The 20,787-nt window shown below is 41.4% G+C and overlaps 1 protein-coding gene across 1 annotated transcript; it reads right to left on the bottom strand.

Annotated features, from left to right (window-relative positions):
- Positions 1–1,719: 1,719 nt before the first annotated feature.
- Positions 1,720–20,762, bottom strand: LOC134651096 (H(+)/Cl(-) exchange transporter 7). Its single transcript, XM_063506090.1, has 15 exons — positions 20,543–20,762; positions 20,317–20,421; positions 16,907–17,105; positions 16,314–16,420; positions 13,944–14,087; positions 13,421–13,598; positions 7,434–7,583; positions 6,878–7,019; positions 6,046–6,184; positions 4,851–5,426; positions 4,193–4,372; positions 3,481–3,690; positions 2,772–2,954; positions 2,221–2,382; positions 1,720–1,855 (listed from the first exon to the last, which is right to left on the bottom strand). The coding sequence occupies exons 1-15, from the start codon at positions 20,672–20,674 to the stop codon at positions 1,754–1,756; spliced, it is 2,709 nt and encodes a 902-aa protein (XP_063362160.1). The 5' UTR covers positions 20,675–20,762; the 3' UTR covers positions 1,720–1,753.
- Between the last annotated feature and the right edge of the window lie 25 nt (positions 20,763–20,787).

The raw sequence follows: 20,787 nt of genomic DNA, 5'->3' as shown, positions 1-20,787 counted from the left end.
GAGTGTATATCCTTATAATGTACATTGGGCAGCACGAGGATATATTTCTTCTATTTACCTAAATATATTAGGTATACTTAGACTTGCAATGCCAAACGTCTAATTTGCTATCCTCGTGCCGCCCAATGAACATTAGGATGTACACTCAGTTTCGATGGAATGTCAACCTTAAGTAAAAACAAAGTAGGTAGCATTTCATTCTGTCGTAATTTTTTCCAATAAATGAAATTGAACCTAATTGAAAATACAACAAGATTCTAACTTCCTTGGCTATAATTTTGTATGGTGGGCGGCACGAGCTATCTAATGTAACAAGCATAACACTTTTAAATACTATTGTCAATTCTGTGACATATATCACATAATAATTTACTTTGATGTTAAAATATATCATTCAAATGGCTTGCAACAGATATGAACTTTATAAAAGATAAAATTTCTTGAATACTTTATGTGTATAGTGTTGCTCCTAGATGCTAGTTAGCAGGGGTCGGACAAAAAGAGCCGATGACGTAAAAATGACGTAATCTTGCACACAGGATGATGTTTGAGTTTGTATTTAAACTTCCGTGTGACATGTAGTAACAAAGTAGTATTAATGAAGTAACAAAATAATCGTAAATAAATCCATGGAATTAATAATACAGGTGGTAGGGTGATGTAGTGAATAAAATAAATTTCTTCGTTGGTATATCTTGATTACAGCAAGGGCAGTATACGTGTTTGTCACGTACCTCCAAAAACGGAAAATTGCCACAATATTCGAGTACAGATGACATTTTAGAGCGTTTTCTTATACATTAGTAAATATACATTTTAGCTAAATATAATCGTGAAGATACAATAGCTAAACAATAACGAAGTCAATTTATTGTTCATCTGATTGACAATGTGTCAGTCAAAAACGTACTTACTCATTTCAAGTGGCGATATCGTTTAATAAAGAGGTTGATAAATGATAAGTGATAATTGTTTATGAAAATCAAAAATAGAATTTGAAATCATCCTATAAGTGGTTTGACGTCATCCGCACTTTTTGTCCGACCCCTGCTAGTTAGTATTCATAAACAAACAAATGTTTTAAAATCAAATCTAAACTCTTGTGCAAGAAAGGCTTACAAGGAGTTTCAAGTGTACATACAGAGGGCCTACCGGAAACCACATTCAACATGTTGCCTATGTCACACATTACATAATTATGAATCTACAAGTGCGGCAAGGGACAACTTGTCAAATGTGGATCGCGGTAGGCCCTCAGTTTCCAACTTTAACTTAGAAATCTTCAAAATAAGTAATTTAATTCTTAATAAGGAATACTATATTGAGCCTCTAATTTTCTTTAGGGAGATATATATTTTTCCAAATAATGACCCTGTCTTTTTGGTAATTGTTAAGATAATCAATGATCACTGGGCAGTGCGCATAAAACAATGTGACATTTAATTGATCAAGTTGTTAATGGCACAAAAAATGCTTATATACCATTTAAGTTATAGTTGTAGTAATGAATTAGAATGACTACTTCTAGTAATATCAAACTTGGATACCTAACAGTGGCGGGGCATCACACATATCCAACAATCATATATTCTCTTTAAAAGAGGTATGATAATGTTATTTAAAATAGTTAAGCTAATTGGAATTGAGTTCCTGTGCCTCACTACTGAAAGTCAAGAAAGTGATTATTCGCTTGAAGGTTAGATATCTCTAAATTATTCGTCTCTTAACTTCAACACAATATTTGACCACATAATTAAATTTCACTGGAGAGTACTAACTCCTCCATTCCCATGCTGAAATGATGCCTCCAGACGCGGTACCTGGCAATGTCTTTGCGAGTCACCATCCCCACCACCTGATAAACAAAAGAAGTAACAATAGTGCACGGTTAGGTTGTAGTCCGTTAGGTTGTTGTATGGGCAATAATTACGAGCATAATTACGACCCCTACTACTACTGGGTCTAATATTTTGAAAAAAAAAAAAAAAACAAAATAGTTCTTTACCTATAGATAACATAACAGGAAAACCTATTGGAAATGTGCAGTCAAGCGTGAGTCGGACTTAATGTACGGAACCCTTGGAACGCGAGTCCGACTCGCACTTGGCCGGTTTTATTTATTTATTTTAGACTCGTGTACGATATCGCGACTGTGGGAGTTGAGGGGTTAATTAGTAAAATGTTGAGTTCCTTTAAACAAGCTTATGATTCAGCTCTCACCTCGTTCACGTCATTGACTATAGGCAGGTGGCGCAGCCCTAGGGCTCGGAACAGCCGGAAGAGCCGCGGCAGCGACGCGCGAGTAGGCAACGTGTACGGAGACGGATTCATGAATGGTCGCAGGTCTATCGTGCAGGTTTTTTCCCAGTCAAATATCTCCAGCTGTGTAAAAAAAAATTTGCTCGAATTTGACAGATGAAGTAGATGTCGCTGTTCGGCTCCGTACATTATGCGATAAGTGCGATAACCCTGTTTTCCATAAATTGACATTTGACAGTTCAGTTACCACAAAACATGACGCTGTATAACATGACTGTTACACTTGGGGGCACATATTTTCTTGATGTTTGACGACACTTCTGCAGTTAATAACTCTATGGTTTGATATATGCTTGCGCTAGATTTACAGGTTGCAGGCGGTTAAAAAAGGCCTCCCAGGTATTTCTATCATTCGTCATTACTTTGGACAGACGCTAACGCGTTTCGTGTTCGTCAAAAAATATGACAAACGAAAACAGCTTTTAATACATTAAACATAAGGTTGCTCTTACATCGTTGATGGACGGGTACCGCGGGTACTCCTTCCGGAACATGTTCATGTCCACATTGAAGCTGGACCACGTGGTGTTGGCGTTCTCGTGCTCGTTCTCGTTGTAGATCTTGTTCTGAAGGAGTACTATCAGCTGCGAGCGCAGTATGAGGCCTCGGAGACGCTTGTATGTGTGCACTTCTTGCTACAATCAGTTACACTTGACGATTGCGTAAGAAGACATTATATAACTAATAATTCCCAGTGGCGGCGCGTCAAATATATCCGGCAAGCCGGCTAATTTGGCTTACATATTTTTTTTACAACTGTGCTCACACGTCCAAAAACAGGAAAGCCGGTGGGAATCGGCTTTTAAGGACGCGCTGCCACTGATAACTACATACATTTGTTAGATTTTAAAGATACTGACTCCTATAAAATGGATAAGCTGTTCAAGGATCTCAGTTTTAGCAGCTCCAACACTTGATTGACATTCATGATGGTTTGGAAATGTAAACATCACCTAGGACTGTTACTAGCGGATCACAGACACTTATATGGCCAGCTTCAAGGCCACATGATCATCGGAAACCCGATATACGACATCAGTTTCAGCAACTCGACCACATTGACGTGACAGTAAAGGTGGATGCGACATCACTTCTGAAGCGAACTCGCTGTGGATGATTGGAATAAAAAGTTAGGACTCTAACCATATCACAGGTACTTACATCATCAGCCAGAGGCGGGTCAACGACCGGGAACCCGTTGTAAGACACCAGTTTGAGCAGCTCCACCACATGACCGACGTTCTCGATGGTGCGGAGCGTGAACACGGGGTGCGACATCACTTCGGAGGCGTACACGTTATGGGCGAGTGGCGGTGGCTCCCATGGGAGTAATGGGACGCCCGCTAGCTGGATGTGGATGTCGTATATTCCCTGTGGATGCGAAAGAAACATGCTAGTTTTTGAGAGGTTTCATTGCTGATTCATTTTGCACAATTGTTTTACTCTTGGGGATATAATTATGCAATGTACGTATTTTTTTTAATGTGACGCCAAAAAAAGGTTAGTAAACAGTCATCGGTACAGGTGAAAGGCAGAAGTTATAAATATATTGTAGAAACATTTCGAATAAAAATAACTGTTTCCATCTGATGCTAGAGTTAGAATTCGTCAGGTAGCAATGATTTATGTCATCATGATGATCATCATATCTTTGCTGATATATTGATAGTGTTGGATATCTGTTTGTGGTCTCTATAACGACGAACGTCAGCGATATAATGGTCCTTAAAGATGTCTCCGACTTAGCGATGTTCGACGTTATAATGATTAGCAATGAGTTGGATACGTGCCCTGTGGTCTCTATGACGATGGCCGAGCGATATGGTCATGTGGGGTCGGTGACCCTACCGAATAGTTCTTTTGTTACACTCACCTCGTTGAAAAAATCTCCCACCCACTTAGCGACGACCAGTGTGATAATGATCGGCAGTGCGTTGGATATCTGCCCTGTGGTCTCGATGATGATAACCGTCAGTGATATGGTCATACGGACCACCCCGCCGAGCTGAGCCGCCGCGCCGACTAGGGCGTACTTCCCCGGGTTTATTATCGTCTGCGAATAATATTATTAAAATGCTAAGGGAGATAATTATTTCTGTATTGATACGAGTATGAGCTAGTTGAAGGGACGCAAGTAATACTTGATGGTCAACCATAATGTAATGAGCCCCCGAGTTTCTAATACCGCTTATAAACAATCACTATAAGAGAATCCTATATTATACCAGGGTAATTAATTAACTGTATCAAGATGGCCAGCAGGCGGCATAAGGTCGGGATGAACAGGCCCCTATACGCTGCCAGCCCGACCGTCATACGCATAGCAGGAAGTACACAAACATAAGGGGTGTAATGTAACTACTACTCACATTATCTAATGCCATGAACTGTATCAAAATAGCTAACAAGCTGTTCCAGGCAGCGTCGTATGGCTACTGGAGCAAGCTCGGGATGAACAGACCACTCGACAACGCTAGCCCGAAACTCACATCCACACCAAGAAGTACAGCACGGGGGTTGCCGATACTCACATTCTCTGGCGCCATGAGCTGTATCAGTATAGCCAGCAGGCGGCCCCAAGCCGCACCACAGAGCAAGTTCGGTATGAACAGACCACTCGACACCACCAGCCCGAACCTTACACACACAGCACAAAGTACATAAACACAAGGGTTTCCGATACTCACATTCTCTGGCGCCATGAGCTGTATCAGGATAGCCAGCAGGCGGCCCCACGCCGCACCACAGAGCAAGTTCGGTATGAACAGACCACTCGACACCACCAGCCCGAACGTCACACACACAGCACGAAGTACATAAACACGAGGGTTGCCGATACTCACATTCTCTGGCGCCATGAGCTGTATAAGGATAGCCAGCAGGCGGCCCCAAGCCGCACCACAGAGCAAGTTCGGTATGAACAGACCACTGGAGACCGCCAGCCCGAACGTCCACGCCGACAGCAGGAAGTAGCAGAACACGAACACGAGTATGGACCACGGGTTGTATGAGCCGATGGGGTTGTGCAGGAACGAGCGCACGGAGGCTTCGGGCGTTTGGAACCAGACTGCGGCAAGGGCGTTATATTCGCCGTCGGCGCAATACAACTGGAACAATAAAGTTGGTTGGTTGTTGACAGATTTGTTCAAAGTGAAAGCACTGTGTACAAGCCTGTTCTCCTGCAGTTAGGCCTTTATTGGCATTGCAAGTTAACAAGTGTGCCAATTTAACCTTTTGGACGCCAATTACCGATATATACGCACCGCAGGTTCAACGCCAAAGACGTATTAATCGGTCATAGACCACAGAGCAACATAGACCTAGGTGCATATGCATAAAGTTCAATTTCAGTTTTGACACTTCGGTGACGTGGCGTCTGAGTGACAGCTTTTGTGTTTGACACGGCGTCGAAAAGGTTAATAATATAATAAGTGTATGTTATATACGCATTGCAATTTCAACCCTGTGAATTAGAGAAGATGGTATATGATGGTGGATGGTGGTAGATGCTATTTGTACGCATTTCTTTTATTACTTGCTATTATTTGTTATTAGCGGTAGCCTTAAACATTAGAGAACAAGTCATTGTTCACAAGATAATCTCTCAAGTGTTAATAGTTTCGGGAGGAAGCCGATCTTCGTACTCGTCGCCATCATTAGACAAACATTCACTCATAATCACGCCATTATGTACCTTACGTCACAGGAGATATGAGCGCTGGTTACCTGCAAGGGCACTTTAGTAGGGTCCTCCCCTAGAGGGCGGCAGTCGTTGAGCGCGTACATCATGAGGAAGCCGACAGTCGCGCTTGCAGCCGCCACTAGGCACGCCTCCACCACTCGTAGCCACGGCGCGGTTATGTACCTTGAGACAGTCCATTGTAAACCTTATTAGTATGCAAGTACGGTTGTGACTTTAGGTAACAAAAAAGGTTGGGTGTATTATACAGATCGTTCTAAATTGGGATATTAATTAGAGCAAAACACGGATCCCTTGCGCGAAGTTATTACGCTTTGATGAGTCTTACAGTATGTATTAAAGAAATGTTATTTTCAAGTCATAAGGTTTACAACTGGTAATTTAAGAGTGACGGTACAGTAACTTAAATAATAATAATAATAACTTAACCAAATTACTCAGCAAGATAGGTGATCATTGGAGACTCGAGAAAGTGGCCGAAAGGGAGCATTAAACCCTAGAACTGTGTCTCGCTTACACAAGTTACATAATGAATTATTGTCACGTTGACATATTATTGGCAAATAAGAGCACTGTCACATAAAGCGAGATGCAAATCTGTACTGACAGGTGGTCATTGGAGACTCGTCTGTACTTTAATTTCATTTTTGGTAGTAGAACTTGTAGAGCACGGTCGATCTATTCGCATTTGTCCCCGTGAACGGGGCGCCCACAGATCGGAACGATTCATTCCCATTTGTCCTCACCGAAGACATATGGGAATTGTTTCATTCTCATTTGTCCCTACCGGGCACATGTGGGAATGAATCGTTCCCGTGACGTACAACCGCACGGAAGTTCGTGATGATCGTTGCCTACCTAATTCGGAAGACGGAGAGTTTGTAGTTGATGTGATTCCACAGGGCGCCGAGACACCCCCCCACGGCGCCGAAGAACATGAACACCGGCAACTCGTAGAATTGGAACGGGAACGGCTCCATTTTGCCCAAATTCAGGAGACCTGCGGAAATTTGACAGGCTGTTTGATACAATTAATGATTCCACAATCTAAACTCCTTTATTATACGTTATAACTTACTCCCGAGGTATCTACTATTTGGAATCAACTCTAAATTACAGGTTAAATTACAAAATGTTTGCACAAACTACCACCAAACTATTTCTCGGCGCTTATTCCGCATGAAAAGTGAGTAAGAAGTTTGACAGTTTTCTAAATTCCTGTTGATGAAAAACCAAAACACAATGGGGAGATAATTTGAAAATAGCTTTTCTTAGGTACAGTCAGCAGCAGAAGTTGCTACGCGGGCGAGGTGTTCATAATTATTATTTTCTTCGTTATTCTCTTAACAATAAAGTCGCGTCAAGATCATTTTGAACACCTCGCCCGCTTAGCAACTATTGCAGCTGACTGTACCTGGATAACTAAGTTCCCCCGCACGCCCGTGGTACGCAGAAAGCGCGCAATTCAGCGTGAACGTGGTGACCACGGTGCCGAAGAACGTACGCCAGGTCAGCGCCTGGTTCCAGAAACTTGTGCCTTCTTCTAGAGAAAAAAGTACTCCACCTGCAAATCACATAAGTTATTACCTAAAAGAACTTATCTTTCCAAGTTTTGTCCGTGACTGATGTCGCGTTTAGTATTTTTTGTATCTATCAATATGACGGTTTATAAAGTTAGGGCACAGCTAGGGCGGCCACGCCACACATCAAAAATCATTTGCGTTTATGTTTGCGCGGCACGTCTGTACACGCGTCATTGTGTATGTGTGGGTAAGTCGCTTTACTGGGAGGACGCCAGAAGTCCGCCAGATTCATGTCGCGGCCAGTCGCGGGGCGAGGTAATGCGAGTCGGGGCGGGGCGGTGCGTGGCCGTTCTGTATGATAATACTATTATTCTATAGTTAGGGTTATTACTTAACTATTAAATCCTGTACCTGTATTCGAAGCCTACAAACATAATGAGAGAAGCATTTCCGTTTCCCAATAGTATCAGACATAATTTGACTACATTTTCCGGTATCCCTACCACCCCCTCCACTGCCAGCCTGGCGAGTCAGCCATCTTGGATGGAGCTGCTCGCCCCTTGCCTCATTAGCGTTTTGTTTCCCGACGTGAACGGTCATGGTCCAAGACGTGGCCGTCTTGTCCCAGAGAACAAAGTCTTTTTGAATTTAAACCGTTCATAACGTATAGTATCTTTAAATTTCTTAATTTAATCTTTAGTTCTGTTTAAAAAAAAAAAAAAAAAAGAGCATTTTTGGCTGAATAACGGTTATTGCCGTTCGATATTTAAAAGTAAAATTTTAACGGTTACATTTCCGGTCTTACGAAATTTTAACATTGTGCTTTTTATTTTAACGTGATTTGCTTGCAGCGACAATGAGTGGTCAAGGTAAGGACCCCGAGAGACATCGATCAAGACAAAGGAATGATTCGGAAAGCTCGAGTTCGTCATCAAGTTCGAGCAGTGATTCGTCTGCAAAGAAAAGGCGTCGTCATAAAAGGCGTAATCATGAGGTGAAAAAACTGGCAAAGGAGGTAAGCGAGTTACGTAAATTGTTTTGCCGTCCTGTTAGCAGCACTCCAAACTACCCGCCAGCCGATAATTTAAATTTTATCGATCATGATGTTAGTGGCGATCTGTATGACGACGTGTTGGCCGATGCTAATGTTGGTAATGATGTCGTTATCGATCAGCAAGTTGCTGGGGTCGCCCCTGCCCAGTCAAAGTTTTCTATAAATTTAGAAACTAGCGTAAAAGCACCCGCGATTCCAAAAACGCCAGATAGTTATCTCGAAGCCTTGCAAAAATTAAATCGATTTACTAACAAAACGTGGACTGATGTGCGTTATCTGGATGTTCAAAAACTGTATACGCATTCCCCCGGTTTTGTGGAGTTAGAAACCAATGAGGAAGTGCTAGCTTATGATACATCTAAATCACTGTCACATACAGAGCGATCGTACGCTGCGCTTACTTTTGCGTTGTTAAAGCAAAAAGAAACGATTGAGAACAATATTCGTGAATTCCTTGACTGGGCACAGGGCTATAGTGAATTGACGTTTGCATCGATCAAAGAAAAACTAGAAGGACTTTTCGATACAGGCGAGTTTCATAAGGTGTCCGTTGATGCCTTACAACTTGTGTGCGGTCACCGAGCTGATATAGTTGAACAGAGAAGGGATATGATATTGCGGGCAGTTCGGGACCCGCTCGACAAGTCCAATTTACGGAAAATTCCACCCACTACTACCAACCTGTTTGATCCGCAACCTTTCGCAGCTGTACTTGAGAAGGCTGGAGGCGTTCGTAAGGTTTTCTGGCCTAAACCAAAGTCATCCGCCAGTGCCCCTGCTGCGCAAGCAGGTAATTGCAGTGGAAATGTGCAACGCCCCGCGCAGGGGTCCTTTGCTACTAATATGCCTGCGCAAGGCTATCAATATCAGAGTAAGAGGCGTGGCCCTCCTCAATACACACCCGCGCAGGGTATGTGCAATCATTATCCCTCGCAGGGACCAGGTCCCAGCAACTGCCAACATTGTCCTGCGCAAGGAACAAACAATGGTGGGGATCAGAGGGCAAATCAACGCCGCGATAACACCACTTATCGACCCCGAAACTGGCGACCTAACAGGAATGGCCGCGAGGCCCGTGGCAATAAGCGGAGCGGATCCCCTGCTTACAGGGATAAATCTAATAAGCGAAGGCGCTTTTGACTCGAGGCCCTTCCAAGCAGGACAGCTACAACGTTATTACAAAAATTGGAAAAATCTACAAGCACCGCTTTTCATTTTAAAAATAATTCAGGGTTATCGCATACCCTTTTTATCAAAACCGCCTCTCATAGCACCGCTGCAAAACGAGAACTATGCAACACAGGCATCGCCGGAAATGACTGCGGTGATTCAGGAACTGAAAGATCAGGGCGCCTTGGAGGCAGCCACCACGAGTCCAAGCTTTTTATCCACAATGTTTCTGGTGGAAAAGGGGGATGGCTCCAAGAGGCCCATTTTCAACCTTCGGGCCCTGAATTTCTACGTCCGAACCGAATCGTTCCGCCTGATAAATGTGGTCAAAATACAGGATTTTGTACAGAGCAGGGACTGGCTTGCAAAGATAGACCTGTCTCAAGCATATTTTCATATCCCGATTGTGAAGAGTCATCGGAGGTTCTTGCGACTTGTTTACCAGAACCAGCTGCTGCAGATGACGTGTCTCGCGTTTGGCTTGAGTTCGGCACCAAAAGTTTTCGCTTCAGTAACAAATTGGATCGCTCAAGTACTGAGAGAGCGTGGATTGAGAATCCTGGTTTATTTGGACGATTTTTTAATAGCTCACCAGGATCCACATACTCTCGAGATCCACATAAACATGGCGACGCAATTGCTACAAGAGCTAGGATGGCAGATCAATTGGCAAAAATCCATCTTAAGTCCCAGGACACGCCTAGAGTACTTGGGTATAATATGGGACCCGTGGACAGACGAGAAGAGTCTCCCCGAAAAGAAAGTACTCAAAATCTTGAGTTTCATATCAAAGCTTGTTCACCAACAGGCTGCGAATCTCAAAGAATTGCAATCTTTAGCGGGGATGCTGAACTTTGCAAGCTTCGTAGTAACCAGAGGTCGCCTAAACTTTCGACTTCTACAAAAGAGAGTCAACCAGCTTCTGTGTCAAAACCCGAAGAAGCTGTTTTTGCTCCCCAGCGGAATATTGTCAGAAATGGATTGGTGGAAGGCCAATTGTCGGAACACATCACCTATGCAGATCCCTCCACCAACACATTATTTGACAACCGACGCATCGGAGGTCGCATGGGGAGGAAAATTGAACAATGCGCACTTCTCGGGTCTTTGGACTGCATCCGAGAAGAAATTACACTGCAACCAAAAAGAGCTACTGACTATTCTCAAAATTCTGCATCTAAATCAGTGTCAAGATCTGTACGACGCTTCACTATTAATTCAGAGCGACAACCGGACTGTGGTAGCATATCTGAGAAACGAAGGCGGCACTCGGTCGGACATGCTTATGACCTTAACCTACAGGATATACCAGTTTCTGGATATGTTTCGGATTCAGTTACGTATCTACCATCTTCCAGGAATATACAATGTCGAGGCCGACCACCTTTCAAGGCTGAAGGTGCTCCCCGAGTGGCATCTGCTACCAGAAGCCACGTCACCAATCTTCCGCAAGTGGGGAACGCCTCAAGTCGACCTGTTTGCGTCGCGGACGGCGCATGTTGTAGCGGCGTACTGTTCACTGGATCAGACCGACAATCGGGCGCTATTTTGCGATGCTCTGAGCCTGACGTGGAGCTTCAAACTAGCATGGGTCTTTCCACCCCCATGTTTGATACCCAAAATCCTACACCACCTAAACCAAGCCAAAGGAGTGTTCTTAATGGTAGTCCCCAGATGGGAGAGAGTGTATTGGCGCGCGGATCTGAAGGCTCGGGCCATGGGCCCCCCACATACGATATGGAATCTGAAGAACGTGCTAGTCGATGTCGCCACCGGTCTTCCTCCGCCGAAAGTAGATCAAATGACCCTGGAGGTCTGGAAGTGTGGGGGTGGTCGAGGGACCTAGAAAGCTGGTCTAAAGATCAAAAGTCTTTACTTTTGTCGGGTTGGCGTCCTTCAACTATAAAAACATATTCAGTTGCTTGGAATAGATGGTGCCGCTGGGCCCAAGAAAATAATATCGATTATTCCTCACCTTCTGGGTCACAGCTAGCCCGCTATTTATCGGACTTGTTTCAAAAAGAGGGCCTCGCATACAGTACAATTTTAGTGCATAAGTCAGTGGTGTCGTCGCTATGTAACGTTAATAGCTCGGAAGTACTAAGTTCGCACAAACTTGTTAAGCAAGTTCTGAAAGCTATAGCCCTACAAAAGCCTAAAGATCCAAAACCACCCATATGGGATGTTTCCAATTTAGTGTCCTTTATGGCTTCTAGGCATATCAAATCCGATAGTTTTTTCGATGTGACTAGACAGACGGCCACTCTGTTGTTATTGTGCTCGGGAAGAAGGGTCCATGACCTTACACTCTTATCGATAGACCCCGAACACATGATTGAATCCGAAGACTGCATCACCTTCTGGCCTCGGTTCGGGTCAAAGACTGACTCTGCAGATCATAGACAGTCAGGATGGAAGCTTCTTAGTAACACACAGTGCCCTGCTGTCAACCCAGTTTTTTGGATAAAAAGACTAATAGAACTGTCACAACAGAGACGTCTTGCTTGTAAGAGTCAAAATCTCTTTCTTACTGTAAATAATACTCCGAAGGCCGCTTCACGGACTGTAATAGCCGGTTGGGTAAAGAGTTTATTACGTGACGCCGGCATAAAGGCTACACCAGGGAGTGTTCGTGCGGCAGTAGCCTCCAAGAATTGGATGGAGAATTTTCCTATAGATAAAATTCTAGAACAAGGAAATTGGCGTTCAGGAGACACATTTAGATTGTTTTATCGTCGAGAGATAATGAAATCATCATCGTCACGTGACAAAAATGTTGTTAATTTAAGCAATTTGTTTAATTGTTCATAATCATAACGCTTTATGATTTAAATCCAGGAAATCGTTTATGTGTGATAAGCAATTTGTTGTCAATTTAATTAGAATAATTAAATAATAATAAATGTCCTATTGATTATACAATGGTTTAAGTTTCACCCTACCACTACCTTGAGCTTACAATTTTATGTACCCATTGGTATATAATAATTGTAATGGGTTTCGCAAACCAGTGTACTTCTAGCTAACTTGTCATCACATTAGCGTTTTACCTTCACTGCCAGGCGATAACAAACACGTCTCATTATGTTTGTAGGCTTCGAATACAGGTACAGGATTTAATAAAGGCGTTTTACCTTACAATAAAACGCTTATTAAATACTTACCTTATTCGAAGCCTACAAAATAAGTCCTGCCTGGCGCATACTGAGCCGCAATGAGGCAAGGGGCGAGCAGCTCCATCCAAGATGGCTGACTCGCCAGGCTGGCAGTGGAGGGGGTGGTAGGGATACCGGAAAATGTAGTCAAATTATGTCTGATACTATTGGGAAACGGAAATGCTTCTCTCATTATGTTTGTAGGCTTCGAATAAGGTAAGTATTTAATAAGCGTTTTATTGTAAGGTAAAACGCCTTTATTATTATTTAAATTTCCTCAAATACGAAAACTTCCATTGAAGTTTGGATGGAATACCGTTTGATGAAGATGATGATTTTGATTCTTGGAGGCTTAAAATGTATTGTTATCGTTTTAAATATAAGGTATTGCACCTAGATATTGTAACCATTACCTATTGCAAAAAAATAACTGTTCCAAGGGGGCATATTAGACTGCTATCCACCTTTGACATTGACGAGGTAATAAACAAAAACTTACCGATGGGGGCTCCGAAGGCCGCCGACACGCCGGCCGCGGCCCCACCCGACACGAAATCACGCTTTTCATGATCTTCTCGAAAATAGTGAAAAATCTTGAAATCCTTGTTGAAGGTTGTGCTCTTGCCTTGCGAAATGCCAGCCGCTACCACCGCGCCACTGTGAATCATCGGACCTTCCTGAGACATTTTAAAAAGAAGCATTAATCCAGTGTCCATAAGATTGGTTTTTCAAGTTAGATAATATGCAGTGATAATAGGCTATGACGCATTGGATCTCCACGGAACATATAATAATTATACCTACTATCAAAGAATCGCTTTGTGTCTATCACTCTTCCATATTAGTGCGACAGTGACAGTTGCGTTTCGATCGCTACGGAGCGTATTGGCATGTTGGCTACGCGGCCTGTGGAGAAATTGGGGGGAGGCCTTTGCCCAGCAGTGAGACATGACACAGGCTCCAAATAATAGTAGGAATAGTAAAAGAGAGCTTTACACAAAACGTATTAAGGTATATTTTACCTTGCCTCCCGCGAGACCTCCGACCACGGCAGTGATCACGCCGATGGTTTTCACGAACAGCGTTTTGATGCGGACAACCCTCGGCACTTTAACTCCGTTCAAGTAACACTTTACTTGTGGTATCCCGCTGCCGGCTGCTACTGGCTAGAAGAAGACATTCATAGTTAACACATTCAGTGCCGAAAACCTGACTATCGGGTATTTTATGATTTCGTTCCCAGGTCGGACGACCCGATAGACAATCGTGGTACTCAATTTTTATATAAAGACATTTTTGTGGCCTAGCGCGGATGTCTTGTTTGGCTGGATGGCAATGAATGTGTTAAAACGCCTAAGTATTGTTTTAGAATCGTTTATTACAACTATTTCTGGTATAGGTTGATTCACGAAAGCTGGCGTGGATTTTATATGACATTTTTGACCGATCATCAGTAGGTAAGTACAAATCTCGCGGCAGCTACACGAATGTGGCTATACTTGAGTATCGAAATACCAACAAATTACGGTTTTAATAAAATGACACATCGGAAATAAAAGTACTGACCTACACATTACTAGTTTTACTACAAGATATAAAATATTAACAAACTCCAAATAGGGAATATTACGCGAAAGTCTGCGTAGGGGGCGCCACTCCCACAATAAGTCACAATCTAAGTGTCTACAATAACGAGAGAGTCGAAATTTTGTTATCTAACCTCTCTATCACTCTTGCATATTGGAGCGATAAAGAGGCAGATAGCAGAGTTTCGATTTCGCGTTTCCCGGTTAATAGTCCTTTGTAAACAAACCGCCTTTATGTATCAATGACATATTGGATTGTCTGTAAAACTTGTCAAAAAACAGTTTAAGGTACAGTATGTATAAGTTACTCTATGGTACAGTCACCAGCAAAAATATATGACTGTGGGCAGCCGTGCAAAAATATCTGATGCTGCATTGGAGGCATAAGTATATGACGACACTACCTCGGTAAAAATATGTGATGCTTTGTGGCCGGCAAAAACATCGTTACTCTGTATCCGCATAAATATCGGATCGGATCGCTTAAAAATATTTGATAACTCATAAAAATCAAAATTATGTGATTACTCTCATCTGGCATAAATATATCTCCAATGTGAATGCAAATACATCGGATGGCAGACGGACCGCCTATATATCTGACACGAAATTATGAAATATGTCATCAATCGGCAAAAACGAACCATACCTGGATAGCATAGAGCCTTACATTGTTTGAAGTGATTTGACAATTCACGAAAAGAGTGCAGACTTGTCATTGCATATGTCTGTCTCACATATTTCATTTGCAATTTTAAATTGTGCCATAATTCAGGTAGACTTTTAATAGACAATGTGTAATAAACCTCATTCTTACATAAAAAAGAATGATGAAGAGGTCAACCTGTGAGACTGACAAGGACAAACAATAATAGCGCTTTCGCTGCTACTCCTACTGAAAGATACATAAGACTATCCCGTTTTGTCATTTCCCCCACCCCTCATGCCAGATCCAGTTATATACTAGATTCATGATTGCAATACGTTACAATTCAAAATTATATCCAGTTTATTCCGTCAAATCGATGATAGAATATAATGTGAGACAGACATATACAATGACAAGTCGGCACTCTTTTCGTGAATTGTCAAATCACTTTATACAATTTACGGCTCTATACCAAACATGTATGGTTCGTTTTTAAAGGTCGATAACATATTTGTGATTTTCCAACGTGTCAGATAAATAGGCGGTCTGTCGTCCATCCGATGTATTTGCTTTTACAGTGGAGAGATATTTATTCCAGATGAGAGTAATCACATAATTTTGAATTTTATGAGTAATCAAATATTTTTAAGCGACCCGATCCGATATTTATGCGGATACGGACTAACGATATTTTTGCTGGTCACAAAGGATCACATATTTTTACCGAGGTAGTGTCGTCATATACTTATGCCTCCAATGGAGCATCAGATATTTTTTCACGGCTGCCCATAGTCATTTATTTATGCTGGTGACTGTACACTTACGCCGCTAGTGCTGCACTCTGCACTCAAAACATTGCAGTAATACCCCCTATTATACTAGCATGGTAAGTACCACTACTAAGGCTGCGGTCGTACTGCAGACGCCGCACGCAGCCGACAACGTCACGTCGCACGCAGCGTCTGAATGGTGTTGGCGGGGGGACGCCGCACGCAGCGAGCGAAAACGACCACTCCCGAGCATTCTCGAACACACCATTCAGACGCTGCGTGCGACGTGACGTTGTCGGCTGCGTGCGGCGTCTGCAGTACGACCGCAGCCTTAAGGAAAAGTAGTTATAATGTTAATGATAAACATAAAGTAATATAGACATTTACCTCAACGTATGCGACGAGCACAGAACCTATGAAAACTATGCAAATGTTTGATAACACCCACAACAGGTACGGGACGTACATTCGGTGTGGCAAGTGGGCATCCACAGCTGAGTATACAGTTAAGGATAAGTATTATTTTCGGTATTATCGGAAGATATTAAGAAATAAGTATTGACAATTTATGAATTTATTTATTTATAAACATCCGTCAAATCACGGTACCTACTCGTAATATTATGGGCCTTGTTGCCTGATTAAAATTTAAATAAATAAATCTAAGATTGTTAATATTTATTCGTATCAGTTACTCCAAGATACAAAATTAACAGCAGGCCTGGCACAGGAGGGACGCGACAGTATCTCGCCCGCGAGATAGACTACCCGTTTTTTCTATCGGCATTAATTAGGGACGGATAGTCTATCTCGCGGGCGAGATACTGTCGCGCTCTTCCCGTGCTAGGCCTTGGAGGGTACTGGCAACAAAACAGGTATTAAGTTTACTCTACATTTTGTTGTTATTTTCATCTTACCCTCTAACCTAAACATATTAGTCATTCATCCGTGGCCAATTAGAAATTATTATAAAAGGATACATTTCTTAAGCTCCCTATATTTAATCTCGGAGAATTCTTCTATACAGACATCGATGACAAACGCTATCAACGCCGTGATGATCCCGATGAGCAGGAAGATGAACCAGCGAGTGTAGTCCTTCCATATGACGAAGGCGTAGCCCCTTTTCCTCTCCTCGTCGAGGAGGGGGTGGTTCTCGCAGGTGTCGTAGTCCAAGCTCTGAAACATATTGCTGTTAAGGCCTGTGCACACCGGCTGCGTGTGCGTGACGTGCACGTGCGCATGCGGCGTTGTAGTATACAGATCTTTATGAGAGACGGCACATCGCTTGCGTGACGTGTGCGTGTGCGGCTCCAACATCCAATAGTGCACGTCACGCACATGCAGCCGGTGTGCACAGGCCTTACATATGCAAGTCTTTTTTGAAATAGGAAAGTATATAAGTAGCAGTGACAGAGTGACTTTGCACTTTTGTTCCAAGTGACTCTGTCTGAAATGAGGGTTAATTGGGACAAAAGCTGATCAAGTCCATGGGGCTGGACTGGGTGGAGGCATGTAGTCAACTTCTGGTTACCATCCAAAAAGAGGGGTAAGAAAGGACATCTTTGATAATGATAATTCAGTGTTTGCTCTATTTCTGTCTGTATGTAGTTACTAGATTATATTATGTATCATTTTGGTATTAACTTAAGCTTTTAAAAAATATTTTTAGCTGTTAATAAAAAAAAAAAGATTAATGGACGAAAATTGTATAACTCTGCATCTCATTAGCCCTTAAGAATCGTAACAACGGTTACTTTTTCTACTGTTAGTCTCTTATACCAATTATTAGCAAAAAAATGCTATGCTATGTGCAAATTTCCACTGCAAACACCTCAGTAATATTAAAGCCTCGTATTTCAGTAGCAACTGTTTCAATAACAAGATGCAACAAGCTGTTTTAAATACCTAAGTATTTGTTACTTTGTGGCATTTGGTTGCCAACCACATGTTACATAAACTATTGGAAGCTATTTTAGACCCTATCTCATTACAATAAGGTTTAAAAATTATCACCTACTCTCAGATAATGATAGAATTTGCATTACAATAAACACAAATATCTAGTAACACATTACGTTTACACATGTGTAATATTATCTAAAGTTTAATAACATTAGAATGTGAACTATAAGACTTGGTCAGTAGATAAACATTTATCACACAGCATGACTTCACAAGTATTGAAATATCAGTAATAGATAGACATGTTTCCATATTCGTTTCAATGTTATTTTACATGAGAATTGATTGAATTTTGAAAATAATTAATTATGCTTATTTAAACATGATCAAAGCAACTGAAATTAGTAAATCCAGTTTTTATAAAGAGTGTTATTGTATGTCCACATGAGATTTAACAAAATCTATCTTATTGCAGGGGAATAGAGTGCAAAATCTAATTTTTATTTTTATATTTAAATTATTGTATCGGTTATTTTAAACACTAGATTTCATATCATAATAATCATGATATTGGTAAAAGGTACCCCAGTGTTGTTTGTTTATACCTAAGGATCATTTCTAATTGCAACTTTAAATACATTAGGTACCTAAAAGTTCTAAAACCTGTCTAAAGTACCTTTGGTCCAAAAATAATACTTCCTTAATTTAAAGATGTTATATACTATTATTTTCACAATTTCCTTAATTAAATACAAGATGTATACACTGGTTTTTCCTATACATATGTTATGGTCCCCAATACATGTATGAGTCATACTTTTACAACAGGTAATTCCCAAAAACCCGTTTCCTGCTTCATTACTAAATGTGCTGTACAAAGACATCACATATATCAAAATAGCCAAGGTATTACCAATATCTGGACAAAACATTTATTATCAAGATGTTAAAGTTCATGTTCCGATGTTTCTGAGCACTTTGGCCGCTCCCATACATCTGATTGAACCTGTACTTAAGGTGATACAATACACTACAACACTACATCTTAATTGGAATTCCATATTCAATTTACTAATGGATTAGGTATGTATGTGAGTGATTGTGTCAGATCAATGATAAGCATTATAATATATCCACCCCTTTTTTACAACCTCTAACTATAAGTAACAGAATGTACGAGGGGTATTCAAAATATTCTCGGTATGAGAATGAAAACAAACAAGTACGAAAAGTTTGATATTTTTATTTTTCAATATACTCCCCCCCTATGTTCATACACTTAAAAGATCGATCAATTATTTTTTTTAATCCCTCGTAAAAATATTTTTTATCTTTCGTGTAAAAATGCTCCTCCACTGCCGCCTTCAATGCTTCATCGTCAGAAAATTTATTTCCACGCAGATCCTTTTTAAGATTGGGGAGCAAAAAGAAGTCGCTGGGGGCTAAGTCCGGACTATACGGTGGGTGAGTAACAGTTTTAAACCCACGTTCAACAATAGCTGCCTTGGCAATATGAGCAGTATGGACGGGGGCGTTGTCATGCAGAAGCAGAATACCTTTGGTTAACTTTCCTCGCCTCTTTTCTTTAATTACATCCTTTAATTGACGTAGAATGTTAGCGTAGTACTGTCCTGTGATATTTACACCTTTTTCTTTATAATCGATTAGTAATACTCCTTCACAATCCCAAAATATCGTGGCCATGACCTTGCCAGCTGAAGGGATGACCTTCAACTTCTTGGGATGAGCTGAACCCTTAATGTGCCACTGCATGGACTCTTGTTTACTCTCTGGGTCATAATGATGAACCCAGGTTTCATCTCCAGTAACTATTCTTTGCAGCACCTCATCAGGATTTTCACCGCACAGGTCAATAAAATCGGAACAACAAGCTACACGCATGTCTTTTTGAAGCCAAGTCAGCATTCGCGGAACCCATCTTGCACTTACTTTTGACATATTAAGATGGTCATGTATAATATCATGTACGGTACCAATAGAGAGATTGGTTACTTGTGCTATAGATTTTACCTTCACTCGACCATCTTCCAATATAAGTTTTTCCACTTTATCAATATTTTCTTGTGAAGTAGCTACTACAGGCCGGCCAGGTCTAGGATCATCTTCAATACTCTCCCTTCCGCGTTTAAACTCGCTTGACCACTTTTGAATGGTAGATAAAGAAGGAGCAGACTCACGGTAAACACAATCCATTTCCTCTTTTATGGTTTTTTGATTTTTACCCTGTTTTGTCAAGAATTTTATCACGCATCGATGTTCTAATTTAGTTAACATTGTCAATTCGCACAGGATGTTCATGTTTGTTCAGCAATTGCAGAAAAACAAAAGACTATCTCGGTTCGAATTATACTTTTTTTTAATGTCAATGAATAAACCTTAGCGGCCAGTAACGAAAGAAATTTTAGAAGAGGTCGTAAGATATCAATACCGAGAATATTTTGAACGCCCCTCGTAAGATGCTTACTTCAAATTTGGCAGAGAGTATATTTGTTGACCCCGGCTCAATCTTCTGCACTGTGTTTCTCCTCCTGACACCATGGCTGCCTTCAAATTCATCTTCTAGAGGGTCCTAAAATAATACAATTTATAAATTTAAAAAATCTAGCGCAAAACATATCATTTGGCAATTTGATACAATATCAGGATAATGGAAAACAAAGAGTGCTAAATAATAATTATAAGGTACTTACTTGATAGTTAACAGATCTGTTCAACTGAGTATAATTGGAAGTTGAAGCTAAATCATCGTGGCTGACTAGTTGCGCAGTCTCAGATGTTGTTTCACTTCTGTTATCCTCAGGTCCTTGTGAGGACGTACTCATTTTAATATTTATCAACAAAGTTCACAAGCACTTCTTCTTCTGAATAGGCAAGGCACTTTAACCATGACATTAAATGTTACGACTGTGATTTTACACTCAGTTCATCATCGCTA

Source organism: Cydia amplana, chromosome 9 (assembly GCF_948474715.1).
Source record: "Cydia amplana chromosome 9, ilCydAmpl1.1, whole genome shotgun sequence".
Classification (NCBI taxonomy): Eukaryota; Metazoa; Arthropoda; class Insecta; order Lepidoptera; family Tortricidae; genus Cydia; species Cydia amplana.
Note: the sequence above shows the minus strand (reverse complement) of the source record. Positions and strands in the feature narration are given on the sequence as shown.